At 52.5% G+C, this 26,332-nt stretch overlaps 3 protein-coding genes across 3 annotated transcripts; 1 reads left to right on the plus strand and 2 right to left on the minus strand.

Moving 5' to 3' along the window:
• Positions 1-602: 602 nt before the first annotated feature.
• Positions 603-3,745, minus strand: KBTBD13 (kelch repeat and BTB domain containing 13). The gene has a single exon (XM_063090462.1). The coding sequence runs from the start codon at positions 3,723-3,725 to the stop codon at positions 2,352-2,354; it is 1,374 nt and encodes a 457-aa protein (XP_062946532.1). The 5' UTR covers positions 3,726-3,745; the 3' UTR covers positions 603-2,351.
• Positions 3,746-10,057: 6,312 nt separating this feature from the next.
• Positions 10,058-23,402, plus strand: RASL12 (RAS like family 12). The gene is made up of 5 exons (XM_063090993.1): positions 10,058-10,292; positions 12,307-12,363; positions 17,835-17,908; positions 18,638-18,828; positions 21,499-23,402. The coding sequence occupies exons 1-5, from the start codon at positions 10,190-10,192 to the stop codon at positions 21,872-21,874; spliced, it is 801 nt and encodes a 266-aa protein (XP_062947063.1). The 5' UTR covers positions 10,058-10,189; the 3' UTR covers positions 21,875-23,402.
• A 191-nt stretch (positions 23,403-23,593) lies between these two features.
• SLC51B (SLC51 subunit beta) lies at positions 23,594-26,082 on the minus strand. Its single transcript, XM_063090040.1, has 3 exons — positions 25,986-26,082; positions 24,835-24,925; positions 23,594-23,798 (listed from the first exon to the last, which is right to left on the minus strand). Exons 1-3 carry the CDS (start codon positions 26,080-26,082, stop codon positions 23,594-23,596), a joined length of 393 nt encoding a protein of 130 aa, XP_062946110.1.
• Positions 26,083-26,332: the final 250 nt, after the last annotated feature.

The raw sequence follows: 26,332 nt of genomic DNA on the forward strand, positions 1-26,332 counted from the left end.
AACTTGGAAGTAAGGCAAAAGGAGGACTGAATGTCCTTTCAATGTCACTCTGGGGTGAGGCTCAATGGTGAAGAGTTATTTAAATCTCAAGAGGAATGTACTTTTGTTTTACAAATTACTACTGATTGGGGCCCAGACTTTGTGAAGATACATGCTAAGTTGTAGATGCATGCCCACTATGTATGTACCTGCATGTGTGTGCAGATGCAAAGGATTTTTGTTCAATAGAGAACCACAAAATTTGATTTTATTGCCCCATAACACATTAACCAGCTTCGTCTTTAACTTAGCAAACACTGCATAATGTCTTTTCCAACTACACAAATCTGTCTCTCAAATGCTCTTTTCCACCAGTTTTGCTATTCTTCTGGTTCCCTTATTAGTGAGTTCAGTAAATGTCTGACACGCGATAACAATTGTACTTTGAGAGAAACACAAGTGAGGGACGCTGCTGTGCTGTGTGGCTTTGGGCCATTCACTCAGCTTCTGAACTTCAGATATACCATCTGCCAGAGAGAGGGTACTCAACTCCCAGGACTGTGTTAGGTCTGGTCTGCAGTAGGAGGATGGATGTGAAAGTACTTTGCACATCATTCACAGGATGCAAAAGCCAGGGTTTATTGTTGTGACTCATCAGATTAGGCTATTCCAAGGCTTGAAGTTCTCTGGCTTCCCACGGCAATATTCTCCAGGCTTGGGACCATGTCAGGGCAAGAGGCAGCTGGGGCAGCCCTGACACCAGCCTCTATGCCCAGAAGGTGCTAAGCCAGTGCTGTGTTCTCCACTTCTGACTCAGCCAGGATTTCCCATGGCTCCAGGTCCTGGAAGATGGAGACCATTCAGGACCACTCAGAAGTCTGCTCAAAGGCTGGGGGAGGCTGGGGCAGGCATCTGCCCAGAAGCCAGGGCTGGGTATTCTAAAGGAGGACAAGAGTCCTCACCTAACAACAGAGGTCAGTAGGTCTCCAACAAGCAGCCTCTACAGCCTGGGTTCTTTCAAGACCTCATCACTTTATTCTGCAGGCAGGGAAATGCCCCAGCTAACAGCACAGGATCTCTGCCCTTACTATCTGCATACGTGCATGACTGCACATAGACAGACACAGAATGATGTTGCAGCCAGGGAGCCAAGGAGCAACACAGGCAGCCAAGGTCAGGAAAATTAAGAGCTGGATCAGCCAACCCTGCATTGAGGCAGTGGGTATAGAGGCAACAGAGGAACAGGAAAGGCATTCCAGGCCCAGGGAATGGCAGGAACAGAGGCTAGGAGGAGAGAACAAACCTGTAGAATGCAGAAGGGATAGAGCTGAAGAAGCAGCAGAATTGGGCTCATACCTTGAGTGACCTGAAATCAAGGCGGTTAACAGTCCACTGCCCCTGTGATGATGGCAAAAACAGGGGGTGGGCAAGGGGCTAACTCCTGGGTGCTCCCCTGAGGTCCCACATCTCCAAAAGAGGCTTGGGGAATCCCTTCTCTCCCACAGGTCCCACTCCAGGCTCAGCTCAGTTATTATCTGCTACAAGTCGGCCCAGCCTCACCCCCTCCCCAAATGCCTCCATCTACAGCTGCTCTGCCTTAAAGGCTGGACTCACGAAGACTCTTCCCACTTCTCCAGCCTTCCCTCTCTCTCCTCTTTCAAGCTCTCATTCTCCATGGTCTGAACCTCCCCTTTTGGCAGCTAATTGTATCCTGCCTATCTCCTCCATGTATTTTGTACACTCTCCTCCTTCCTGGAGTTATATACTTTTCCTCTCCCTATTTTCCCTTTGCCCTGATTTCTTCAGTACTTTCATTATATTGTAAGTGGTTTTAAAGTTTTATGCATGTTGCCTTCAGTCCTTTGTGGATCAAAACAAATGTGTGTAAACCTTTTTGTGTCCTGTAACTGTTCTGCTAAGATTGAGTTTTTCTGGGTTAGACTCTAAGCTTCATGGACCCCTCCCTGCCTGGCAGCTACATCTCTCATTAGGCCTCGCACTGTGCTGGGCACACAGTAGGTGCCTAATTCTTGCCTACTGATTGGCAGTTGGATTAACGTCACTTAATCCACTCCTAGCTATGCTCAATTACTGGCCCATTCACAGACAAGCCTGAGTTAGTCACATCTTAACTCCCTGTACCCCTTTCATTGACATTGTGACCCACTAGCTCTCAGCAGAGCTCAAGTGATTTGAGAGCTCAGGTCTTTGCTCCCTGAGTTTCTTCGACATGTTCACACCACCAGAAGGCATGAAACCAGGTATCTCAATAGGGAGAGAGAAGTTCCCAGCAGCTCCTAAGGCAAACATTTCACACTCAGCCATGGCCCAAGGAAGACGTGAGGCATGCCCTCCTAAAGCCAGCCCAGGGGTCACAGTTCTGGTGTCGTTGAGGCCACAGGCCCCAGGGCGTCAGGGGGCAGCCTCAGCAGAAAGGTCTGCAAGGAGCCGGGCCGTGGGAAGCCAGCCTTCTCCCTGAGCAGCCGCCAGGTGCCGCCCTCGATGGCGTAGAGCACCGTGCACATGCGGTTGACCGTGTAGACGGTGTCGCCGCGCACCACGGCAGTAAAGAGAGCTCCCTTGCTGTTGACGAATTGGCCGGGCAGCGCCGTCCACTGGCCCGTGGCCAGGTTGAGGCAGTCGATGGCGCAGTGCAGGAAGTCGTCGGAAGGTCCGTTGCGCACCACGTAGAGACTGTCGCGGTGGGCCACCATGCAGTGGCCATAGCTCTGCGGACGCCTCAGCTCGGCCACCGGCAGCCAGGCGTCGACCCGCGCCGCGTACTCCACCACGGCCGTGGTGTCCGCCGGCCGCCACAGGCACACGAAGAGACGGCCACGCGCCTGGGCGCAGGGCACGCCGGCGGCTGGCTGCGGCAGGTCGGCCACGAAGCTCCAGCAGCCCGCGGCCGGGTCGTAGCGCTCCACAGAGCTCACGGGCATCCTCTGGAACTCGCCGCCGATGGCGTAGAGGCAGCCGTCGAAGCCGACCAGCGCCACGTCGTAGCGCGGCTGGTGCGGGCTAGGGAACTCACGCCACGTGCCGCCATCGGGGTCGTAGCAGAAGCCCGGCTCCACCACCTCCTTGCTGGCGCCACGCACGCCCCCGACGACGTACAACTTGTTGCCCAGAGTGGCCACGCCTGCCAGCATCGTGCTGGCCTCCAGGGGCAGCATGGCCAGCGTGCGCCACGCGTCCTCCTCCTCGTCCAGGTAGCATAGCGTGCGCGACGCGTCCTCCAGGAAGCCGGGCGCGGGCGTGTGCGTGCCCACGGCCGCGAAGCTGCTGGGCCGCAGCGTCGCCACGTAGGCGCGCGTCTCGGGCAGCGCCAGCTCGGCCGCCAGCTCGCGCGCGCCGTCGCGGATGAAGAGCGCGGCGCTGTGGAAGACGTCGCGCAGGCCGAAGGCGGCGGCCGCGTCGCACAGCAGCGCGCAGTTGTCCGACGTGAGGCTGTGCTCCAGGAAGCGCGCCAGCGCCGGCGCCTGCAGGAAGGCGGCGCACTCCACCGCCTGCAGCAGCTCGTCGGCCGCCAGCTCTGGCCGCTCCCCGCGCAGCACCCGCAGCGTGGTGCGGAAGCCGCCCGGGCTCAGCGCGCCCAGGCGCACCTCGGCCGCGCGCGCCTCCCGCATGCCCGAGCGGAAGAGGCCGCGGAAGAACCCGCAGTGCTCCACCAGCAGGGCCTGGGCGGCCTGGAAGAGCTGGCCGCCCACCCAGACCTGTACTGGGTCCTCGGGGCCCTGCGGCATGGCGAGCAGAGGCCGCCGACTCTGGGGCTCCCCCGCGGCGAAAGAAAACTTCCCCAGGGGATATAAATATCTCCCTGGCTAAAGATAGTTCGACTCATGTGATGTGGTGGCTCGCAAGCTGATGGCCGCGGGCCCGCAGGGCATCTGGAGACCTGCACGGTCACTCACTTCCGGAGGAGAACTAGTGTTTATAGTGACCAGATACCGAGCACTTACTGCGTGCTAAGTACTGCGTGGGCTGCTTACAAAGATGTCCCATTTAACCCGTGCCATACCAGCTGTGTGCCCTTGTACAAGTACCCTAACTCCCTGAGTCTTGGTTTTCTCATCTTCAAAATGGGACCAATAATAATTCTTTTCTCATACACTATCTGTAAAGTGTTCCCAATGAGGCTCAGAGAGTTTAGATGACTCGCGCAAGGTCATTCAGCTGGGAAGAAGAAAGGACAGGATTAATACCAATCCAGATTAACACCCAACCCACCCCATCAGCTCGGAGAGTGGGGCAGGCAGGTTGGAGGGAAAAGCAGAGATGGACAACTAGATTGGGCCAGGCTGAGGTCCAGGACCAGAGTTATAATTTGGCCTGGGCCTTTGCCCCTGACTCTGGGTAGTCTCTTTGACTAGCCCATCTCTTTTTGAGCCCCAGTTTCCTTCTCTGTAAAATGAGAAGGGTAGCAAGTCTGCCTTGCAGGTGGGCATCCAGTAAGCCCTGGAATGTAGAAGTATCTTCTGTCTTGTGATGGGAATGGGAAGCCATTGCGTGTTCCCTACCTGCCCAACTCCTTCGCTGCTGTGTGTCTCCGGAGCTTGGGAAAAAGAAAATGGGGCTGCTGAGGGGATCGTATGCCTGTGGATGGGAAGAAGGGCTTCTTGAAATAATCGCTAACACTTAAATTGCATTATGTATCAGGCGCTGTTGTAAGCACTTTACCTTAACTTCCATAATTCTCGCAACATCCTGTGAGCAGATACTATAATTTCCCCAATTTAATAGTATTCATTTATTGCTTAAAGCAACACTATGAATTAGATATTATTAATGGTTCCATTGCTCCACTTCATAGGTGAGGAGACTGAGGCACCAAGAAGTTTAGGCCCATGGCCAGAGAGTGGCATTATCTAGGACTGGAATACTGCCAGTCTGGCTATAGAGTGTGTGTTCATGACCACCGAGCTCTGCTGCTTCTCCATGCTACAAATGCTGAGCAGTTACCTTCTGCCAGAAGGTCACATTTGGAAGGAACCTCGAGCTCATATGGTTCAATCCTTTCATTTACGGTGGAGGACCTGGGGCAGGTTAAGAGGGAAAGGTAATTGCCCAGGGTCTTGTAACTTGGAGTAGACAGCCCCCCGCCTCCTGCTGCTCATCCGGTGGCACTTTTCCCACTGCACAGAACTTTCCTGGGTGACCAGCTGAGGTTCTCTATCCCAAAATATCACGTGGAAGGTAGCTTAGTGATTATCTTCTCCCTTCTTATTCTACAGTTAGGAAACTGAGGCCCAGACTAGTGTAGGATGCTATCTGCCATTCAAGAGATGTTCAGTTGCCCCATCCTCACCTGCAGGCCTTCTTTGGGAGGATGGATTGGCTCACAATGACCAGGCAGAAAGTGGGAGGAGGGCAGGGAAACTTCCCTCCCTCTTAGGACACATAACGAATAGACCCTCAGATTCATATTTGCACACCCAACACGAATGTGCTTCCCCTGCTGGGGAACTCCCACCCAATTCACTCCAGCAAAGCGGGTCTGGGATATGGGGACCACTGATGTGAGCCTGGTAAGCCAGAGGCCTGGAGGAGGCAGCCAGAAATATCTCTGACGCCCTGCCCCAGGGACCAGACAGGAAGAGGAGGAGGAGATGGGGGAGAGGGGTAGGAGTCCCGTGAATATTAACCCAGGCCCTCTGCCAGCATCTCTCCTTTCCTGAGGCCAGCCATTGGCTGAAAGGGCCTGGAATGTCCAGGGAGCAGGCATGGCAATCCCCTTCTTGGGGACAAGTCGGCTCTGTAGTGCCAGGTCCTGACTGTGTCCTTGCTGGTGGCCTCAGCAATAGGGAGAGGGTGTCTGTTCCCATTTCACAGATGAGGAAAGAAAGGCTTTAAGATGAGATGGGCTTTTCCTTGGTTATGAACAAGGATGTGGGCCTGGATTGAACCCTTTCCACTGACCCCAGGCCCAGCTCTCGGGCCCCAGCCCAACTGCCTCTTCTCACCTGCACCAGCCTTGCCTCAGGGGAGGGAAACAGCTGCCTTCTGCTGGGCTCAAGGAAGGGGCAGGGCTGGGGAGGGGCTGACCCTCAGGGGGCTAGGGCTGCTGCACATTCCTGGGGCCACAGTTCCCTCCCAAATGGCCTGTTCCAGACACCTAGTGACTAGCAGACACAACCAGATGGAACCACTGTCTGGCCCTCTCCTCAGAGCAGGAGGGAAGGAGGGCAAACCCCTCCTGACTGAAGTTTGCCCTCCAGCTCGATTTTTCCAAGTCCAGCCCTGTCTTGAGTGGGTTGGAGCATGTGTACACACCCAGTTTCCACCTTCAGCAGCCAGGCAGTGGGGAGGGGGCCACCCAAGGTGGGGGGACATGGTTCTCAGGCTGGGCTGAGGCTTAGCCCTTTGGCCCCACCCCCAGGCCCTAGTGGGGTGTTGTCTGCAGCTGGGGAGAATTTCCTCCTCCCAGACACTGACTGTCCCTCTGGGATTTGGAAAGGACAGGGACTATCCTGGCTATGGGCAACCCACAGAGTTCCCAGGCCCTGACCGACCCTGCACCAACCTCCTGCTCCACTTTGCGTCCCCCACACTGTGTGAAGTTGGGAGTGGGGGCAAGGAAAGGAGTCTGTGTCAGACTCTGAGCCTTTCTAGAGCACAGACCCGGCCTTTTTTTTTTTTTTTTTGTCCTTTTTGTGACCAGTAAGGGGATCGCAACCCTTGGCTTGGTGTCGCCCGCGCCGCGCTCAGCCAGTGAGCGCACCGGCCATCCCTATATAGGATCTGAACCCGCGGCTGGAGCGCTGCTGCGCTCCCAGTGCCGCACTCTCCAGAGTGAGCCACGGGGTCGGCCCGACCCGGCCTTTTTCATCTCTGTATCCACAATGATTGGCACGGAGTAGGGGTTTGTAAGTGGACTCCTGGGCCCTAACCTGTGACTCCCTAGTCTGATGGAAAAGACACAGCCCCTGTCCTAGGGGAGTCTGGTCTGATGGAGGAGACATAACCCTTGTCCTGGGAGACACCTTCCCCAAACCCCCCACAGTCTGATAGGGGGGAGCCCTGGCCCTTGCTACCCATGGTGGTGTTTCTGTACACTGCATAGTGAGTGGCTTACACTGCCTGGACCTGGAGAAGGAAGAGCACCGGACTAGGAGTCAGGATTCCTGCCTGGGCTCTGATGCTGATACTACCACTGACTTGCAAAAGCTACCCAACCTCTCCAGGCCTCAGTTCTTCATCGGTAAAGTGGGGTTTGGATCTGACTCTAAGGTTCTGTTCAGCTTGGACATCAAGAATTTATCACTGAACAACCACAGAAGTGGTTGTTATGTTGTGCCTCCAGGAAATTAGCAACATCATAAAGGGGTCCCAAAAGCTTAGCTTTATATGAAATGACTCCTGGGGGTGGATGGCAAAGGTAGTACCTGCCATCTGGAAAACCTTACAGGCCCTACACGTCTACACCTATATGTGCCCCACATATTCACTCCAGAGATATCTACTGAGCACCTCGTGCATGCCCACTGCTGGGCTCAGTGCTACATCCTCTGCATTTTGAGCGCCTTAGGGATCCCTATGAGAGCCTTGATGTGGGAGCGGGGGGGTGACAGAGTTAGGCTACTTGTCCTAGCAGAACAACCCCACTCTTGACCCGTGTCCATACATACCTCTGTTCACTAAACAGTTGTGACTTCTTGGTAGGTGAAAGAGAAGTGTGTGCTATTCATATCCAAGGAGAGTGGAGGGAACTATGAATTTGCTTTTTGGGGCCATGGGCCAATCTTTGGGTAGGACACTTTCATGTTATCTTAATATTATCTCTTAATACTATCCCTATTTTAAAGATGAGGCACTGAGGCCCAGAAAGGCAAAGTAGCTTATTCCAGACTCTGACAGTAAGTGACTGATTCCCAAATCCTTTCCAGTCCACATGGGCACTTCTGGTTGCTGGACAAGCAACCCAGAGGCAAGGAGACTGAGGATGGGGAAAGGGACTGGTTGCAGCCGTGAGATGGGCACTGTTTTCCTCCCAAGCCTCAGAGGAGGGGCAGACTCTGAACACTGAGCTGTCACAGCTGAGGGCCTGAATAACCAGCTGGCAACCAGCCCAAATAATCTCCGAATTAGGAGGGAATTAAGGGTCATCTCATCAAATTGTGCAAGTCACAATGGAGTATCCTCCAAACCACCTCCTTGAAGTGGTCACCCCCTTGGTTGCTGGCAATGTCAGGGGGCTCACTTCTTCCAAAGACAGTCCCTTCCAACTATGAACAGCTCAGATGGTTAGAGAGTCCATCTTCACAGTGACCTAGAATCTGCCTCCTTGCAGCAGCCATCTCCTGTTTGGTCTGAGTTTTAAAGATGAGCAAACCATGAGCAGATGGAGTTAAATAACTCCCCCCGCATCACACAAGCTGGGAAGTAGCAGAGCTCAAGTTTACATTGGGTTGGGCCTGTGCAGGTCCACAGCTTTCCTTCTCTCCAGCTGTCCTCTAGTGAGGCTGGTTCTCTCTCTCTAGACCCCACTGAGAACAAATCTGTCTTCACAGGTCTGGGGCCAACCCAGGGATGAGGCTAGAACTTGGCTCCCGCTTTCTCAACTCCTGTGACTCAAAGGAAAACGCTTGGCCATTAGCCCTGAGCAATTGTAGCCTGAGGGTGTAATCTAAACAAATTGCTCCCAATACCTTAGAATCTTAATAACAGCTGGTTTACCATGATCTCCCAGAAATACAATTAGGCTGGGTCAACACTCATGTCCTGTCCAGGAAAGTAATTTTCCTTTTTTGTTGAAGAGATGTTATTATCATCCAGGTCTGACCCTGGCCCCTGCCTGCTGACATGGGTTTCCACGGGTTCTCTGTGGGTGGGTGGGTAGATTAGCTAAACATCTTGGGGGAAGGGGAAGGAGGCTTCAGGAGAGGTCTTTGAGGCTCCCCTGCCCTTCCCCACTCTAGCCTGGAGTATATTGCAGAAGAGAGGCCTCACAGGGTTCTAGAATGTACTCAGGCCTGGAGCCCAAAACTGATTCTGTCACTCTCTATTAGTTAAGCCTGAGTCACATCGTGGAATTTTAGATTTATTTTTGCTTTCCTTTAGTATTTCTACATAGGGACACCCAAGGGCAAAGAAGTGAGGTGACTTGCCCAAGGTCACCCAAGGGGAGGAGCTGACCCTAGATCCTAAGTATCCAGGTTCTCAATGTGGGGCCTTTGCCTTGTCTCCTGCATGACCAGATGTACCTTGAGTCCCAAGGGAAATGACCAGGTGACCCCTGCCAAGCTCACCACCCAATCCCAGAATTGCTGTAGGCAATAGGGGGAGCCAGGTTTTAGAACAAATACCACATTTACACAATAAGCCACAAACATGCAACTCATTACCTTCCATGAGGGTGAAACTGTAATCCAGGATAGATTAGGTTTCTTGAAGTTGAACCCACATGGGCCATGAAATCTTAGCAAGGAGCTTTCACGCACCGTCCCAGGAGCCTGGGCACATCGGCCGTGAAATCTGAGTAAGGGGCTCTCACTCCCCCCTCCCCTCACCCCCAGGAGCCTGGGTTCTGCAGTGATGCCACTAGTCCCCACACAGAAGGGAAGGGTAATGTGGTTGGGGAAGCAGAGTGCCAACGCTGAGCTGCCTGTGACCTAAAGATAAGGCAAGGGGGCCTGGCCGGTTGGCTCAGCTGGTTAGAGCGCGGTGTTGATAACGCAAAGTCAAGGGTTCAGATCCCCATATTGAACCCAGGAGGCTTCCTGGAGGAGGAGGCGGGGACGTCTTGAGAGAACAAGGGGAAGAGTGATTTTCTTGCTGGTGGGAAGAGATAGAGTGGAGGTTCAGGCAAGGCTGGAAATATCCTCCTTCTCCCAGTCCTTCCCGGCCGGGTCTGGGGAAGGTGACGGAGCAGGGGTCCTCGAGGTTGGGCACGGCGGTGGGGGGCGCGGCTGGCCGGAGGTACCTCCCCACTCCGGGAGCCTGGTGAGCGCGCCCCGCGGGGGGCTCCGCAGCCCTTACAAGGAGTGTGGCGGCGCTGGGGCGGCCCCGCCCGCCAGGCTGCAGCGGCCCCTCCTTCCCGCCGGGTCGGGCCGGGCCGGGGGAACGCAGCCCGCTCTGCGCTCGGGCTCTGCGCGGGGCCGGGGGCGCGGGTGCCTGGGGAGCCCGCGTCCCGCTCCGAGAGCCCCGACGGGCGGTCGCGCTGCTCGGGGCCCATCGGCCGAAGACTCGTGTCGCTCTCCGCAGCGTCGCCATGTCCTCGGTGTTCGGAAAACCCCGCGCGGGCAGCGGGCCGCAGAGCGCGCCGCTCGAAGTCAACCTGGCCATCCTAGGGCGCCGCGGGGTCGGCAAGTCCGGTGAGTGGCGCGGGGTGCGGGGGACCAGAGGGATGGGGAGTGGCTGGGGGGCAACAGGGCGCTGTGGACTTGGGGGCGGATTCTTCCGCTGGCCTTTTGGGGGCTTCCTTCACCGAGGAGGGTTGAGCCGGACACTGCTATTTTCTTCTTTGTCTCAGTTTCTCTGCTACTGGGATTTCAGCACCTCCATCCCTTTCATCGGTCGTCTGTTCCTTGCCTGCCTCCTCCCTTTGTGTCTTCCCACTATGTCTCTGTCCTCCGGGTCTGTGCCGTCTCTTCCCCCCGTCTCACCCCTCTCTGTCTCTCTCCCAGTCCTCTGCTGGTCTCTCTTGCCGCCAGCTCCTTCCTCCCCCTCCACCCCTACCCCCACTCTCATCTCCTTTCCCTGGGGCCAGCTGTCAGTCTTAGTGACTGGCACCAAAGGGACCTGTTAGACACTGATCTCCAGCCCAGGGCCCCTCTGAGCTTAGTGCCAGCCTTGCACTGATTTAGGCTGGGTGCTAAGGAGTCCCATCCAACTTCTGTCAAGGAAGTTGATAGAAGTCACTGGCTATTGGGATTTCTTAGGGGAAGGCCACTCCTCCACTCCCCACCCCAATTCTCTGGGATTCCGGGACAAACTGCATTCTTATCGAATGTATTTATTTCAAGCAAGATCCCGCTCTTGACTTTCTGGAAACACAATGGACTGTGGTCCCAGGTACCTGGGATTTGTCCTTGATGAACCAAGATCTTGGGCTTCCATTGAGATTTCCATCAACACTGAACTCTGCTGTCACCCAGCTTGAGCCCAGAGGGGTGTGGGTGGGTCTGTCACCAGAGAAAAAGGGTCTGCCTCTTCCCCCTGCCACTCACAGTCCCAGACAGCTGAAGGTGGGAGGGCAGAGGGGGGACTCCTGCACTGGCTGTTTTTCCAGTAATAGCCATCAGTGAATGGCCAACACCAACTCAGTTAGCTGTGGGCTTCTTTCCCCAGTGTTCTCTGAGACTCACTGGGGGTGTACTCTCTGATTTTGAAGCCAGCACCCCTGGGTCAGAGAGGGGACTCTGAATCTGGTTTACCTAGAGCAAAGGTTTGCCCTCTTCCCTTTGAAAATCAGATTGTTATCTGTAGCTCTGTCACTGGTGCAATACAGCCAGTGACTACATGAATGAAAGAATTTAAATTTTAAAATATGTATTCTCTGGGTATCAGTTTGCAAACTGACACTGTTTAGGAAAGAATTTTAAGAATTTTCTTAACAACATTGCGTTACTTTTTAAGAGTCCAGTACAATAGTTGGCTAGCCCTTGCCTTTATGTGACTAAACTCTGAACAAAGTCAGAGTTCCTATTGATGCTTTCCACTGGGGAGAACTTCATTCTACAGTTTTACATTCTGCTGAGACACGCATGGTGAGTGTCGAGGCCCTGGAGAGAGCCAAGACTTGAACTTGAAATGGGGAAGACTGACAGTAGAGTGTGTTTACTTGGGACACAGATCCAGCCTGGACCTCGCCTGGAAATCCCAGGCACTCAGGGTTCATACCCTTCCCAAGGATCACCCACTGATCAACTCTGCTCTTATTCTCTCTTTGGCTTGTAACCAAAGCTGGAATAAATGCCCCATGCTTCAGAATCTTTATGACTTGTCCAGGGTGGGGGCATCTCCCTCCAGCTGGTGTCTCACCAGGCTGACCCTAAAGTAACTGGTTGCATGGGTCCAGACCCCTGAGCTCAGGTCTTCACAAACAACCCTTACTTTGGCTCTCATTGCTTTTCTTGCCATTAAAAAAAAACAAACAAAAAAAACCAGGGTGCAACTAGAGGGACTCCCCATATTTCTGGTTTCTTCTGAGCCTCTCAAAACAACTCCTCAGCTCCCCAACCCTGTTCCTTGAGAGAGCTGAGCTTGGTGTCAGCCAGGTATCACAGGCTTAGATAAGGCCTCGCTAAAGTGAGAGGGGCACCTTCCAGGGGCCAGCAGCCAGACACGGCAGTGGAGACTGAGCCAATCTCTTTCTGCTTCTTGCAGCCCTGACTGTGAAGTTTCTGACCAAGAGGTTTATCAGCGAATATGATCCTAACTTGGGTAAGAGACCACCCCTCCCTATACCTCCTGGAGTACTCCCCCAGGACCTACCCTGGGGGTGGGCACTGACCAGGACTGCACATCTGAGGGCAGAAGGGAGGAGCCTCCAGGATGACTCAGCCCATGGGGGAAAATGTTGTAAGTGCCAGAGATACCCCTTCCACAGCCCACCCGAGACAGCTTGGGGGTTGGCCCAATTCAGAGAACTGAGAGAGGCTGATTTGTCCTAAAATATGAGGTGTGATGAGACTTGTGAAAAATGAAAATAAAAAAGTCAAACATAGCAAGACGTCCACATCTAAATGGGTGTTGCTTTTCAAGGTGGTCAATCAGTGTTCTTTTTTAGAAAACCTGGACAAGACGTTTGAGAAATTCTCTAGTGGTGCTGACTTCTGAAACAGTTTTTGAACCACATGAGAAAACTAGTCTTGTTTTATAGCTGTAACATGGTATATTGGAAAAAGAGATGTTTTGGTACAATCAGAGCTGGGTTTGAATTCTGGCTCTGCCACTTATTGGCTGTGCAACTTTGAGCTGGTTACCTAACCTCTCTGAGCTACTGTTTTTCATCTAAAATGGGTGTAAAAATACCTATCTCAGAGAACTTCTGTGAAGATTAAAGAAATAACACATATAAAAGATCTTGCCTAGTACTTGACCCACACTAGACACTTAATACGTAATAATTTTTCCTTCCTTCTCGAATGGTCTCCCAGGCATAATGACTGAGATTCTCTCAGATTAATCAATCAGATCAGTGTTTCTGAAAATTGTTTTTAAGCACAGGATCTTTTCCTAAAATAAGCTTTTACATGGAAACTTAATATCTAAAACAATTAAAAGCAGAGTTTTATTAGTATAAATGTAACTTAATGCTCACATTTTATAACATTTGTTTATTGTAAACTGTCCACTGAGAACAGTGCAGTGTCTGGGTGATCTTATCCTTTTTTGTTGTTGTTGGCAGCTGGCTGGTACAGGGGTCCAAACCCTTGACCCTGGTGTTACAACACCAATCTTAGCCTTTTAAAAGTGGGTGTTGGGGCCGGCCCCGTGGCGCACTCAGGAGAGTGCAGCGCTTGGGAGCGCAGCGACGCTCCCGCCGCGGGTTCGGATCCTATATAGGAATGGCCGGTGCGCTCACTGGCTGAGCGCGGTGCAGACGACACCATGCCAAGGGTTGCGATCCCCTTACCGGTCACAAAAAAAAAAAAAAAAAAAAAAAAAAGACAAAATAAATAAATAAATAAATAAATAAAATAAAAGTGGGTGTTGCAGTCTTGGATTATTTTCCCCATTCATAAAAATTGAATAAAGCATTTGTGGGATCCCTGAGGGTCCTCCAAGGGAACAAGTTAAAAACCCCTACAGTGCAGCACTACCTGCAGCAGGCCCCTGAGAGAATGGTGCTGCATGCCCGGAGGAGAGAGCTCCTTAACCACTGGTGCCGGTCAGCCCCTCAGTTCAGGCTGGAGTGGAGTATTAAACCCCAGTGTTGGAGCAGGAAGAGGCCTCAGGGCTGTTTAGTCTGGCAGTTTCAAAATTTTTTCCTTAAGTAGCAGAGTCCCTTTTTCCGAGGAGATCTTAAACAGAAGAGTGTCAAACAGAGACAGCGGAGTGGTTTCCCTGGTTAAGTCAGTGAGGTTGGGAAGGTGTTGGACTGACAGTCCCCAGGAGGTTGTTCCTCAAAGCTCCATTTGACCACCTGTGCCTTGACACAACCACTGTGTATTACAGTGGAGGAAATAGGCCCAGGGGTCTCAGCTGGCCCAATAGGCCCAAGGTCACACTTTGAGTCTGCAGGGAGCTCCTTTGGTTAGCAGGAGTCAACTCCTGTGAGAGCAGACCCAGGATGTAATGATGTGCTGGCCAGGGAGGTGTTAGGAGAGGCCAGAGCACAGAATCAGAGATGGGGTGGAAGACTTGAGGATGGGGGGTGTGGTGGGGGGCTGGGAAGGAAAGGCACACAGCAGCAGGGGTGTCTAGGAGGGGACAAGGGGGATTCCCAAGGAGAGTGTCTCAGAAGACACTCTGCCTAGTTTACATATTGCATGGGAAAAAAATTTTCTTTGTTTATCTGAAATTCAAATTTAACTAGGCATCCTGTATTTGTTCTGGCAACAATCTGTCTTCCTCCCTGTCCCTTAATCCATACCCTTCACGTAGGGTCCCACCAAATAAGCCTATTACAGTGGTGGTTTGAGTTTCCTGGTTGAGTAATTCTGGAGTTCTGACCTGGTAGTGGAATGTGTGGTCAGACTGTCGGGGTGGGTAGGAGGGAGGGTGGGCAGCAGCTAGTGGCTAGTCACCTGGGCCTTTGGTCTCTCATTCCACCCTGAGAGCCCATGAGCTAGAGAGATGACCAGGAGCTCTCCCTCAGACATTCTGGGAGGCCACTGCCACTCCTCGGAGGTTCTGTCCCACTGCTGGGAAGGGCCTAAACATTCTGGTTCCAGCAACAGCAGAGAGTGTGGAATCAGAGCGTTTCCTTCTGAGGGGAAAGGTTTGAACATTCAAGGGGAGAGTTAGCCGTTAGGCAGATGTTGATAAAACAACTCTTTGCCCTTTTCCAGGGTCTGCTAAGAACTTGAGCTCATTTGGGGAACCTCTTAAGGGTGGATATTCATTTCCATTTCCAGCATGTAAGCAATATTCTAGGCACAACATAGAGGCTCTTAACTGTGCAATTGAATTTTGGTTTTAGGATTATCCTTTAAAGAAGAGCTCCTATTATTATTCAGATTGTATAGGTGGAGAAACTGAGGCAGAGAGGACTCAGTGCTTTGCCTAAGATCATGGAGACCCTCAGGTACAAAGGAAGATATACTATTCCAGTTGCTCTCCACAAGGGGCAGTCTTATGCTATAGAGGGCCTGTAGTCAGAGGTCTGTGTGGCACTGGGCTCTCTGAGCCTCAGTTTCCCTATCTGGAAGTTGGGACTAATAGACTATGCTCACAATAAGTGTAAGAGTCATGCCCTGTTATGGGCTGTGACTGTTAGGGCTGGCAGGAGCTGAGAGATTCAGTATCTGTGGAAGGACTTTGCCTGTGCTGAGACCCCCAGGAGGAGAATGTTCTCTCACAGAAGGGCTGGGGGCATCTCACCTGGCTTGGCCAGGGGAGAATGCTAGCTTCTCACCTCTCTTGCCCTCATCCTGTTCCAGTGAGGACACGGGCACCATTTCTGAGGCATCACTCTTTACACACTCTGACCAGAGCTTCTTTGGTACCTTTTAAAAATAATTATTACTGTAAATGAGAGAAAAATACTTTAAGAGATGACTCTTCTCTCCACATTAAAGTCCAAAGAACATTAAATTAGAATTAGGAGTTATGAAGCCCATATATTTAAAGACACCAGAATATGCTGAGGCAGGGACTTGGTGATGGGAAGACTGGACATTACTGTGACTGGGAAGGGAGCCCCCTCTGCCCCAGCTTCTGAGGCCAGTCACCTCACCTGCAAAGGGAGGTATGGACAAGGTGACCTCTGAGGCCTCTTCCAGCTTGCTGATCCATGTTCCACATCCCCAGCTGGACCAGGCGCTTCTGGTCTTCCCTCATACTCTGCTCAGATAGAGCTGGAGAATCAGCTGACTCACTGAGCAGTCGGGGAGCGAGGGGGTTCCAGTGGGGAGGCAGCCCCACCTAGGAGACCCTAATACAAGTTCCTTCTTGTGAAAGGGTGCTATGTGGCCTTGGGCAAGTTCCCTCTTCTGGGCCTCACCTTCACATCTCTCTATGATGAAGCTAACGGCAACCACGAAAGGCTGTTGTGCTGTAAGGGGCAGCAGGAGACCGAGGTTGGGCTAACACCTTTCGCTGGGCTGGGCAGGATATTGCGCCTTTTGTGGGGAGTGCCTAAAAGGAGGGCATTAGACAACTTTGGCAGGAAAATAAAGACAAATCCGAAAGAGATGTAGGCATTTAAGGCAGCTCTTCTTGGACCAAATATAGTTAAACATGTGGGGCATATTTTCCATTAGATTTTTTTGTCTTTGCATAAGAGTGGCTATTTATCCAAGTCCCCAAAGCAGGCCAGGGACAAGATGTTGTCTGTGATTCATGTGGATGCTAGTGGACCTGGAGAGTGTCCAGGCCTGGCTTGGCTGCCGGTGGCTCTTAGAGAAAAGTGTTTGACTGTAAATCTAGCCAGGGTTGGGGGTGTTCTTCTTACAGTGGATGCTGCCAGGAAGGCAGAGAGCACCTCATTTCTGCCCAGAGGGGTCTTCTTTAGGGTCACTGGGGGCAGGGGGCATCCAGGGCAAGGTGAGGCCAAGCACACTCACACATGTGGGCCAATGACCCAGGCAAAAGTTGGGGTGAGGAGAATGGTTGCCAGTGTGGCAATGAGGCCCCCTTTGCATGCCTAAGTAACAACTTGTGAAATCCAGATGAGGTCAGTAGTTTGGTTCAGAGTTTGGTACCAATGTCAATTTCTTGGTTTTGATCATTGTGCTATGGTTACATAAAGTGTTAAACTTGGGGGAACTTGGGGGAAGAGTACATAGGAACTGCATACTATTTTGCAATTCCTACATGAATCTAAAATTATTTCAAAATAAAAAGAAAAAAAAAAAACAAAAAAAAATTGCCTGGGAATGTGAACCTGCCCTATAATCTTAGGAGCTCCATGATCCCCACTGCACTATACCTGGCATTTATGGTGGGCCAGGCCCAATGCCCATGGGGCCCATCCAGTCCTACACAGCCCTGGGAGAGAGGCCTATTAAATGAGCTAACGCAGAGTCAAGCAGTAGCACGGCACCCGGCACAGAGGAAAGGCTTGGAAACTGTTAACCAATGTGATCATATTAATCACATCTTAAAATGAAGAGACAGCCTCAGAGAGCTGAAGTGACCTGGCCAGTCACGCAGCTCACAAGTAGTTGAAGTTGGGTTTGGTTCTACACTGCCAACTTAATACTGTGACTATATTAGACTTCTCTCTTCTCTGCTGTCGTATTGTCAAGGATTATTTGTAAAACCTTCTTAAACTTCTAATCAGGGTCTGACCACACTCTCTCCATCATGTTGTGTACTTCTCTTTTCCCTCATCTCTTCCCCCATGGGGCAGGAGGGTTGTCCTTGGGGGCTTCCTGCAGGCCGGGTCCTGTGATCAGAGAGGAAGAGAGTGGAGAAGCTTAGGTTTGGGATGGAGGGGCTGGCAGTGCAGCTCCTGAGCCTCTGCTGCTGACGGGACCCTTTGACCACACACCCCATCCTGCTGGCTTTGTGAGTGGGCCCAGAACACAGTCTGTCCTTGCAGGCAGAACAGCATCTCCTTGGTGGGAGTTTATGCAGGTGGGTGAGAACCAGGGCCTTTACAGTGGTCCCAGCTCAGCCAGCCCCACAGCAGCTCCTAAAGGCCCCACAAGGGGTCCAAGGCTGCACAGGGGTCCAGCACAGAGGGAAGCTTGAACTTAGACCCAGTTCACTGCCTCTGACCTGTCTGACCATCTGTGTTGCAGAGGACACCTACAGCTCTGAGGAGACTGTGGACCACCAGCCTGTCCACCTGAGGGTCATGGACACTGCGGACCTGGTAATATTACCCCCATTACCCATGGAGAGCTGAGAGTCAGTGTAGCCTCCTGAGAAGACCTGACCCAGAGTACAGGGCCTCAGATGGAAATTTGGATCCATTCTAAGCTCCAGTTTGCTGTGTGACCCTGAATGAGGCACTGACCTCTCTGGGCCTGGATCTTTCATTTGCCAAATGAGAAGGATGAGATAGGTCCTAGAGAGACCTGGTGATTGCTGACATCAGCTCTGAGAACCTATGCTGTGGCACTTTATGTTCATGCACACATGGAGACAGGTGCAAACCTGTTTACAGATGCCCCTGGTGGGAGCTCCTCAGCTCAAGTTCCCTTCCCCCAATACACACATCTCCCCCATGTCCGCACCACCCTGCCAAGGCCAGATGCCGGTTATTCTCAGAAGCCAAAGGGGCAGCATGAACCTGACCCAAAACCAGCAGTGCCCAGGGACAGCGGGGTCTCTGGAGGGGCCATGCTAGCGTCTTTGGCTCTGTGCCTATGGGACCAAGGTCTCCAAGTCTCTGGCTGGGTGGTGGGAGGGAAGTTTATGAGACAATGTCTCCTTTCACGCCAAGCCAAATCCACAGTCAAGTGCCCCTTTGAAAAGGGCTCTGCTGGGGAACAATATACAAAGACCCAGGGAGTGGGGAGGTGGGATGGGGCAGCTCAGGTGAAGGCCTTTCTGCTGAACCTCTTCTGTCCCCGAGTGGGGCTTCCCTCCTCCTCCCCAGGACACCCCCAGGAACTGTGAGCGCTACCTGAACTGGGCCCACGCCTTCCTTGTGGTGTACAGTGTCGACAGCCGCCAGAGCTTCGAGGGCAGCAGCAGATACCTGGAGCTGCTTGCTTTGCACACCAAGGAGACACAGCGCGGCTCCCCTGCTCTGTTGCTGGGCAATAAGCTGGACATGGCCCAGTACAGGTATGTGCCAGGAGTCTGGCCCTCACATCCAAAGTGCACTTTCCTTATCTGAAAAGGCCGGTGGGATCTTCAGGGATCAGTTGGCTGCTAAGAACAGTAATCCTCTCAAATTTAGGTAAAAGGAATTGTGTTGTAAGGGCATGGTGGACGTTGGTCTTCCAGATAGCCAAGGACAGGAAGGAAAGGGCATCTGGCCACAGAGGGGCTGGACCCCGAAAGTCAGAAGAGAGGCCATTCCTTCCACCCTCATGGGTCTCCATGGTCTGTCTTGGCCTCACCCTTTTTTGCCTGAGCCTTTATGACCTCCGAGTTCTACTCCAGCGACAGTCAGTGCCCAATTCCAATTCCAGGGAGAGAGGCTCTGCTTGGCTCCTTGGGTCAGGTGTCTGATGTGGTCCCAGCTCTCTCCTCACCAAGCACAGCCCCCAGGCTCATTCTCACAGTTGGCTGTGCTGAGGGCAGGTTCTTTTAGAAAGGGTTGGACTTGAATCAAGAGGTCACAGACTGGCCAGAGGACAGATTACCGCAGAATGCTGCAGCCCTATTTTGCTTGGCCAGCACAGTGTTTTACAAGACCTGGAGCTGGAATGCTTTGAGGTGGGGCATGCTCTCTCCAGCTGACCACAGGCCTCACCACTCCCCATGTTTACCTCCACCCTCTTCACACACTCAAGTTGTCTGCCTGGCCCTGAGGCGTTCAAAACTGTGATGCCTACACTTTTAAGAGTAATCTACTGGACTTCTCCAACACGGACATTTATCCTGTGTAGCCAGTATACCTGTGAGCTACAGCACCTTCCACCAGCCTTCCACCCGTCCCTCCTGCTCATGGCTGATCACTCCTGCTTCCCCATCCCCCAAAGACCTATTGACTGGTGTTAGCAGGAGGGGACCCATTGTTTAGAACAGGTCAGTGGGCAGTGAGAATAGGGAGGGGTGGTCTTATGAAGAGGGGCCATGGTGGAGGACCTTCAAAGGCAGTCAAGCCTCAGATCTAGACAAATTACATCTCAGAGAATGGAAGAGATTGTATGATCTTAAAGCCACTGTAGTTGGTCTTTGAAGAATTGCAGAACCTGGAAGAGGGATCAGCAGACTGGATCATAAACAGGCCAGGTTTCAATATGGTTAAAAAAAACTATAGACCATTGTTTTGACCCTAATCTTTGCCAAAGGGATTGTCTAAAAATGGTTTGGGAGCAAATAAAGTTTATGAGGCTCAACTGAAGCAGCAGCAGTTCCCTGAGAGCGAGGCAGGACAATTTATCCCCATTTCCTTCTTTGACCAAGTCCCAAGTTTAATAGATTAGGATTCAACAGGCACAGTAAATCTGACTCTTAGCTGAGCATTGGTCATTGTCTCCTGTGCTTGTCTTGCAGCTAAATGGGTGAAATGTGGGCTAGAGGGGTGGTTCCCAAACCACTGATAAAATTTTCACTAGGATGCAACAAAATAAGAAAAAGATAATGTTATGTGTGTCACCCACTTACACACATGTGCACCATGGGGTTCTTGTTTCTGAAAATCCATTATTCAAGCCCCCATAGTGACCAAGGTGCAGATTCAAGCTCATCGTAAAAGCAAATAACACCAAGTATTCTTTCAAAAGGAGGTCCTCAGGAAGTGATAAGCTTACAGACAGGACACCAGCACTGGGAGGGGCCTGGATTAGATGCTCTGCCCCTGACCACTTTTGTCCCAGTCCCTCTCTCTCTGATATCCTCCCCCCCGACCTCCCACCATGGAGCAGTTCCCTGGGCAGTCAGCCCATTCCCAGCCCTCTGCTCCTGCCAAATTAACCTTGACTCAGAAACCTTTTCCCACCACTACCCACTCTTGTGTCTCCTCTCATCTCATGGGCTGTGCCTCCATCCTCAGGAATGGCAGGTGGGATGGTCAGCAGTAGGTGGGACCTTGGCCTCACAACCTCCATCTCCTCCCTCTTCTGGATATCTGGCCTGCCCAAGAGCCAGTCTTTTCTTTCCTCCTAGCACTGGCTTTCAGGTCAGAAGGTGCCAGGATCTTCCCAGTTTCAAATATTCTCTCCTGCCGTCACAGGAGGTGGTGCAGAGCCAAGCTGGAGCAGGTGCTGTCGCCTTTCCGCTTTCCCTTCACCATCAAGTGCTGTCAGCCCTGCTCTCTCCTGCTCCTCCCCGGGCAGGTGGACAAAACTCCCCACGAGCCTGAGAGCTCTGCCAGCCACAGGCTTCCTGGGTCACCAGTGTGGTCTAACACCCTTCAATCCAAACAACTGCTTTTATCTAGAGCAGGTCCCACAAGCCAGGGTGGTGGTGGCCCATTTCCTGCCCAAGGGAACCATGTTGAGGTAGAGGAGAGATGGGGCTGGGAGTGGCAGGGTCTAGCTTCTCTCTTACCCTCATCCTCATTCCTAAATTCTGGCTTTGGTGACATCAGCCACCATTGATTGACCACTGACTCTGGCCAGGTGCTACACTAAGCCATCAACACAAATTGTCTTTCCTAATACTCATACCAACCCTGGGAGGCAGATGTCATCCTCCCATGGTACTGATGAGAAAACTGACTCAGAGGGATGACAATGATGCCAGGCCACCAGCTAGGAAGCGGGGAGCTGGGTGTGGGGCCTGGTCTACCTGGCTTGGAACAGCGTGCTCCTAACTCCCTGCCTCGCCCTGCTTCCTCGCCAGGCAAGTCACCACGGCAGAGGGCGCGGCGTTGGCAGGCAGGTTCGGGTGCCTGTTTTTCGAGGTCTCTGCCTGCCTGGACTTCGAGCACGTGCAGCATGTCTTCCATGAGGCAGTACGGGAGGCCCGGCGGGAGCTAGAGAGAAGCCCCCTGGCCCGGCCCCTCTTCATCTCTGAGGAGAGGGCGCTGCCTCACCAGGCCCCGCTCACTGCCCGGCATGGGCTGGCTAGCTGCACCTTCAACACACTCTCCACTGTCAGCCTGAAGGAGATGCCCACCGTGGCCCAGGCCAAGCTGGTCACTGTGAAGTCATCCCGGGCCCAGAGCAAGCGCAAGGCGCCCACCCTGACCCTACTGAAGGGCTTCAAGATCTTCTGAGGGCTCCTTGTCAGGAACCTCTGACTTGGTGGCAGAGTAGGGCAGAGGTACAGGGGCTGGTTTGTCAACACTGGCCTTGCCCTCTAATGGACAACTGACCCCACCTCCAGCACCAAGCAGTGTCCCTACACTCAGTTCACTGTGTGAGCTGGACAGACAGGCAGGGATGCTGCTGTTGTTCCCTCCAGGCCTCAGTCTCCATGGTAACCACTGCATCTGTGACCCTGGAGGGAAACAGCCACTGTGACAATCCAGAGTCCTGGGGTCAGCCTTAAGCAGGAAGAAATTGCAGGGTCCATCCTGCTGCCATCACCCCTTCCTTCTCCAGCTACTGCCGGGCCAGCTGTGGATGGCTCTGGGTGGACAGCTCTGAGAGGCTCAGTCAATTTGTAGGCCTGAGAACAGCCCTCGGGAGGGACAGCCCTGAGGTCCTAGCGCCACCTGGTGGACGGGAAGGACAGGGCAGCTGTGGGTTTCCTAGGCTGGAGCCTGGCCCTCCTGTCCTCTCCTGCCCTTTTGTCCTTTTCTGCCCTAGGCAACAAACCCCACAGTTTATCCAAGGACAATCTAGTTAAAAAAAAAATCCTATGGGGCAGCCTGGGCAGGGCAAATAAGTCCCAGGAAGGGATATTTCCAGCACTTTGTGTCTCAGTGAGGGTAGAAGGGAGGGGCTGTGGGTTGTCCAGGGTAGGGAGCCTCCAGCTTTTTTCCTGCAGTCAGGGTCCCCTTGTCTTCCCACTGCTAAGGACTCTGTCCATGGACCCTCAGGACCAACCTCCTCAAGTGTAATGATCCAGGCTACAGAACAAAGTTGTTCCCTGCAGTGACAGTTACCCAGGTCTCCAGGGAGCCCACAGCTGGCAGTATATCAGATGCCATCTGTGGGCATTGTTAGCCTGCCCACTTGTAGGTAGAAACACGGTATGCTCATTAGTAGTCTGGTTTGGCAGGACCCAGTACCCTCAGCAGTGGTCTGAGTGTTCAAAGCCCACTTTTGTAAGGCAGAACCTAAAACATTTTGGGTTAATAAAGTAAATGCTTGCATAAATTATTTGGTGTTACCTCCACACCTTATACCCCAACACCATGGCTCAGACATGGGATCAGGACACTCCTTTGGAATCCCACTGTTAGCAAGGCAGGGAGTGCCATAGTTTTCTAACTTTGTTTACCACGGGCTGGTCCAAAGGAAGTCTTTCATGACTCCTTAGCAAATAAGCAGGTAAAGGAGAGGGCTCTGATGGGTGAAAGGGTTGGGAAGAGGATTCTGAGCCTGGAATCCAGCTCCTTCCCCTCTCAGCAGTCCCAGGAGCTTGGATTGAAAGCAACCCAGTCTTCAGCTCCGTTCTATAGATGGAGAAGCTGAGGACAGAGGGAGGCTGTGAACTATGAAGGACCACATGCTGAGAGTCCTGGCCAGGCTATCTGACCACAAACCAGCTACGGATTTTGCACTTTTGTTCCAAGCCACTTGTGTGTGTGTGGACCACCACCATTTGAACAAACTATGCAATTCCAACTGCTTACTTCCAGAAGCATTTTAATAAAAGATTTTTTTTTTTTTAATAACAGAATTTTGTTTACTTGAAGTTCATTCATTGTATCTACTAATAAAAAAAATTAGGCTGCTTTGGAGAGGCTGTAAAACCTGAGGTTTTGGGCCACGAGCTGATCTCAGATCACATGCCTGGCTTGGGGTGGGAGTGGCGTGTTCTGAGCTCATTGGCTCTCAGCTGCTGGTGGGTCTGGAAGGAGAACTGGGGGGACATCTCTCTCTTTTGGCTCAGTTTCCACCTGGGCCAAGTTTGGCTTTTCTGAGAGCAAAGTCTCTTTTAGGTTGTCAAGGCTGCTATCTTTGGTTCCAGCCTCATCCAAATGCAGGACTTCTGGAATTTCTTTTTCCGGTGGCTTCATCTTTCGATTTCTGGGAGGAGAGAAATAGTGTTGATCAGGGAGACCAAGGTGATGGGGCAGGACTGGGTCTCCCAAATGCGTTAGAGAGCTTAAGGGGAACGTCCTGCGTGCACTCTGGGAGCTAGTGGGGAAAAGCGGCCATGGTAGAGAAACAGCTTACACACATGTGCGACATCACAGCCACCTGTGAGCTCAACTAGTATTGCCACACACCCTCCCACCTTACGGGTGAGGAAATGTGGTTCAAAGAGGCCAAACAAGCACATACCTGGAGTGTGCACTTAAGTCTCCTGACTCTGAGTCCCGTGTTCTTTTCACCAAACCACACAGTTTCCAGCCCCAGGACTGTCATCCTACTTAGTGCAGGTCCTTGTCACCCCATACCACATCCCCCACAGTACTGCAGAAAATTCCTACATAATCTCTCTGCCTCCAGGTGCTTACTTCTCCAAACCAGCCTACACATACAGTTCAGTTTCTAGAACCCCACTGTGTACACATCACTCCCTGCCCAGCCACCTTCCTTGGCTCCTACTCACTGCCCACTTCCTCAACCTAACATTCCTTCAATAACTCCCACAAATCTATCCTCTGTCCAGGTTGGTTTTACTCAAGGTACCTGTATACTTCCTAGCCATAGATGAGGGACCCAGCTGTGGTAAGAGCTGACTGCCCAGAGAATCTGCTTGGGCCTTATGGGGAGCAGATCAGTGTCTGCTGCTCCGTGGACAGACTTCTTGTCTCTGAGTTGACCTTGCTGAGGGGGATGCTCTCCAACAGGGTGAGAGGAGCAAGGTCACCTTCTTAAATGGCTGTACTCCTCCGTGTCATGCCTGCTGCTGGCCAGGGCCAGGGGGTGGTAATCAGGAACAGTTGCCAGTTTGTTTGTTTGTTTTTAACAATTTGGGGTTCTCAAAGGATCCTGAAAGCTACATTTGCTCTCTCAAAGGGTGGACAGCCAAGGTCCCTAAATGACTCCTCCTTAGATTTCCCCCAGGAAGACAGGGCCCCACCCTCCAGAGACCGCCACCAGACCAGCTCCTCACCTGTTTGCCTGGATGCTCCTTCCCAGGAGGATGCTGCTTATCACGACCACCACAGCTGCCAAGGCAAGGATGGAATAATTCCAAGGAGTTGCTGGGAGGGACACACAGGACAGAGCCTTGAGGAGAGGCCAGGCACCCTCAGGCCCACTAGTAGTTGGGGCTTGGGCTCAGACCCAGCTCACAGCATCAACTGTCCCCCTGCTGTGAAGATCCTCATCAAGGGGAGGGTAAGCCACCTGACCTGGGAGGAGGGAAGACCCAATCTCTGCCCTGCAGAAGCCCTAATCTAACGGGGAGACAGCACTGCCATTGGCTAATAGTGGCCAAAGGGGGACAAGGGTGGGGAGGTGGGCCAAGAGAAACTCCCCAGTCTTCAGTTCTGCCAGGGGCTGGCCCCATGTAGCACAAAGAAAAGAAGGAAGGAGGAAAAGGTAGGGCGGGGGGGAAGGAGTGGTGGTTAAACTGGCTTTAACTACTGATAACACATAAAGTGGCTAATCTGAATTTACATACTCAAGACTTGTCCACATCGTACCAAAATTAGGCAGGGTCCAGCCTCAGGGCTTTTGCATTTGCTGTTCCCTCTGCCAGGAGTGTTCTTGCCCCACGCCATCTGCATGGCTAATTCCTTCGCTTCCTGCAAGTCACCTCCCTGATTATTAAAATGTCACCTTCTTAGCGAGGCCCTCCTTGACCGCATTATCTACCCTTGCTGCACACTTCCTATTCTTTCTCTGCCTCATTTTTCTCCCTATTATTCGTCACTAACACACTATGCACTTTAATTGTTTGTCTTGTTTATTTTCCGTCTCCTCCACTGGAACATATGCTCCGCGAGGGCAGAGATTTTTGTGTTTTATTCACTACTGTAACCCCAATGCTGAGAACAGTGTCTGGCACACAGTGGGAGGTTCATAACTGGCTGTGATGACTGGGTGGCTGAGAACATGAGAGACCACACCCTGAGAAAATAAGGATGCTGCTCATCCAGACCCCTCTGGGTACTGAGAAGCCCAGCCTTAGTCCCTGTCTTAGAGGAAATGTGTCGCCTGCTGTGGAGGAGGAGGCAGTGTCAGGGGGCGTCAGCTAAACCCTGCTGTTTGTGTTGAGGAGCACATCCCCACCACTGCCACCAATGCCAGGCCACCTACCATCTTCTACACGAAAAAACCAAAGCATTTCTTTCAGCAGCTCCTGGGGAACCATGGTGCCAGCTGGGGCTCCAGTAGCACCCTCACTATTGTCCATGCCCCTGCTCCTGGTTGGGGTGTGTTTCTGGCAAGAAGTTCTTAGGCTCCTTGGCCCCAGTGGCCCTCCTGGCCTCCTAGGTTCTGGCCCCCGAGCAGACAAGCCCTAAAGACCCCTGGAAACAAAGCAGAAAGGATGACCAGATATCCCACCCCAGTTTGACTTCCCCCCCATGTCCAAACCCAGCTCTCTTCTGGCCCAAGATTATAGAACCAAAACAGCCCAAATCCAGGACCAGGAGGGGCCTGGA

This window comes from Cynocephalus volans, chromosome 3 (assembly GCF_027409185.1).
Source record: "Cynocephalus volans isolate mCynVol1 chromosome 3, mCynVol1.pri, whole genome shotgun sequence".
Taxonomy (NCBI): Eukaryota; Metazoa; Chordata; class Mammalia; order Dermoptera; family Cynocephalidae; genus Cynocephalus; species Cynocephalus volans.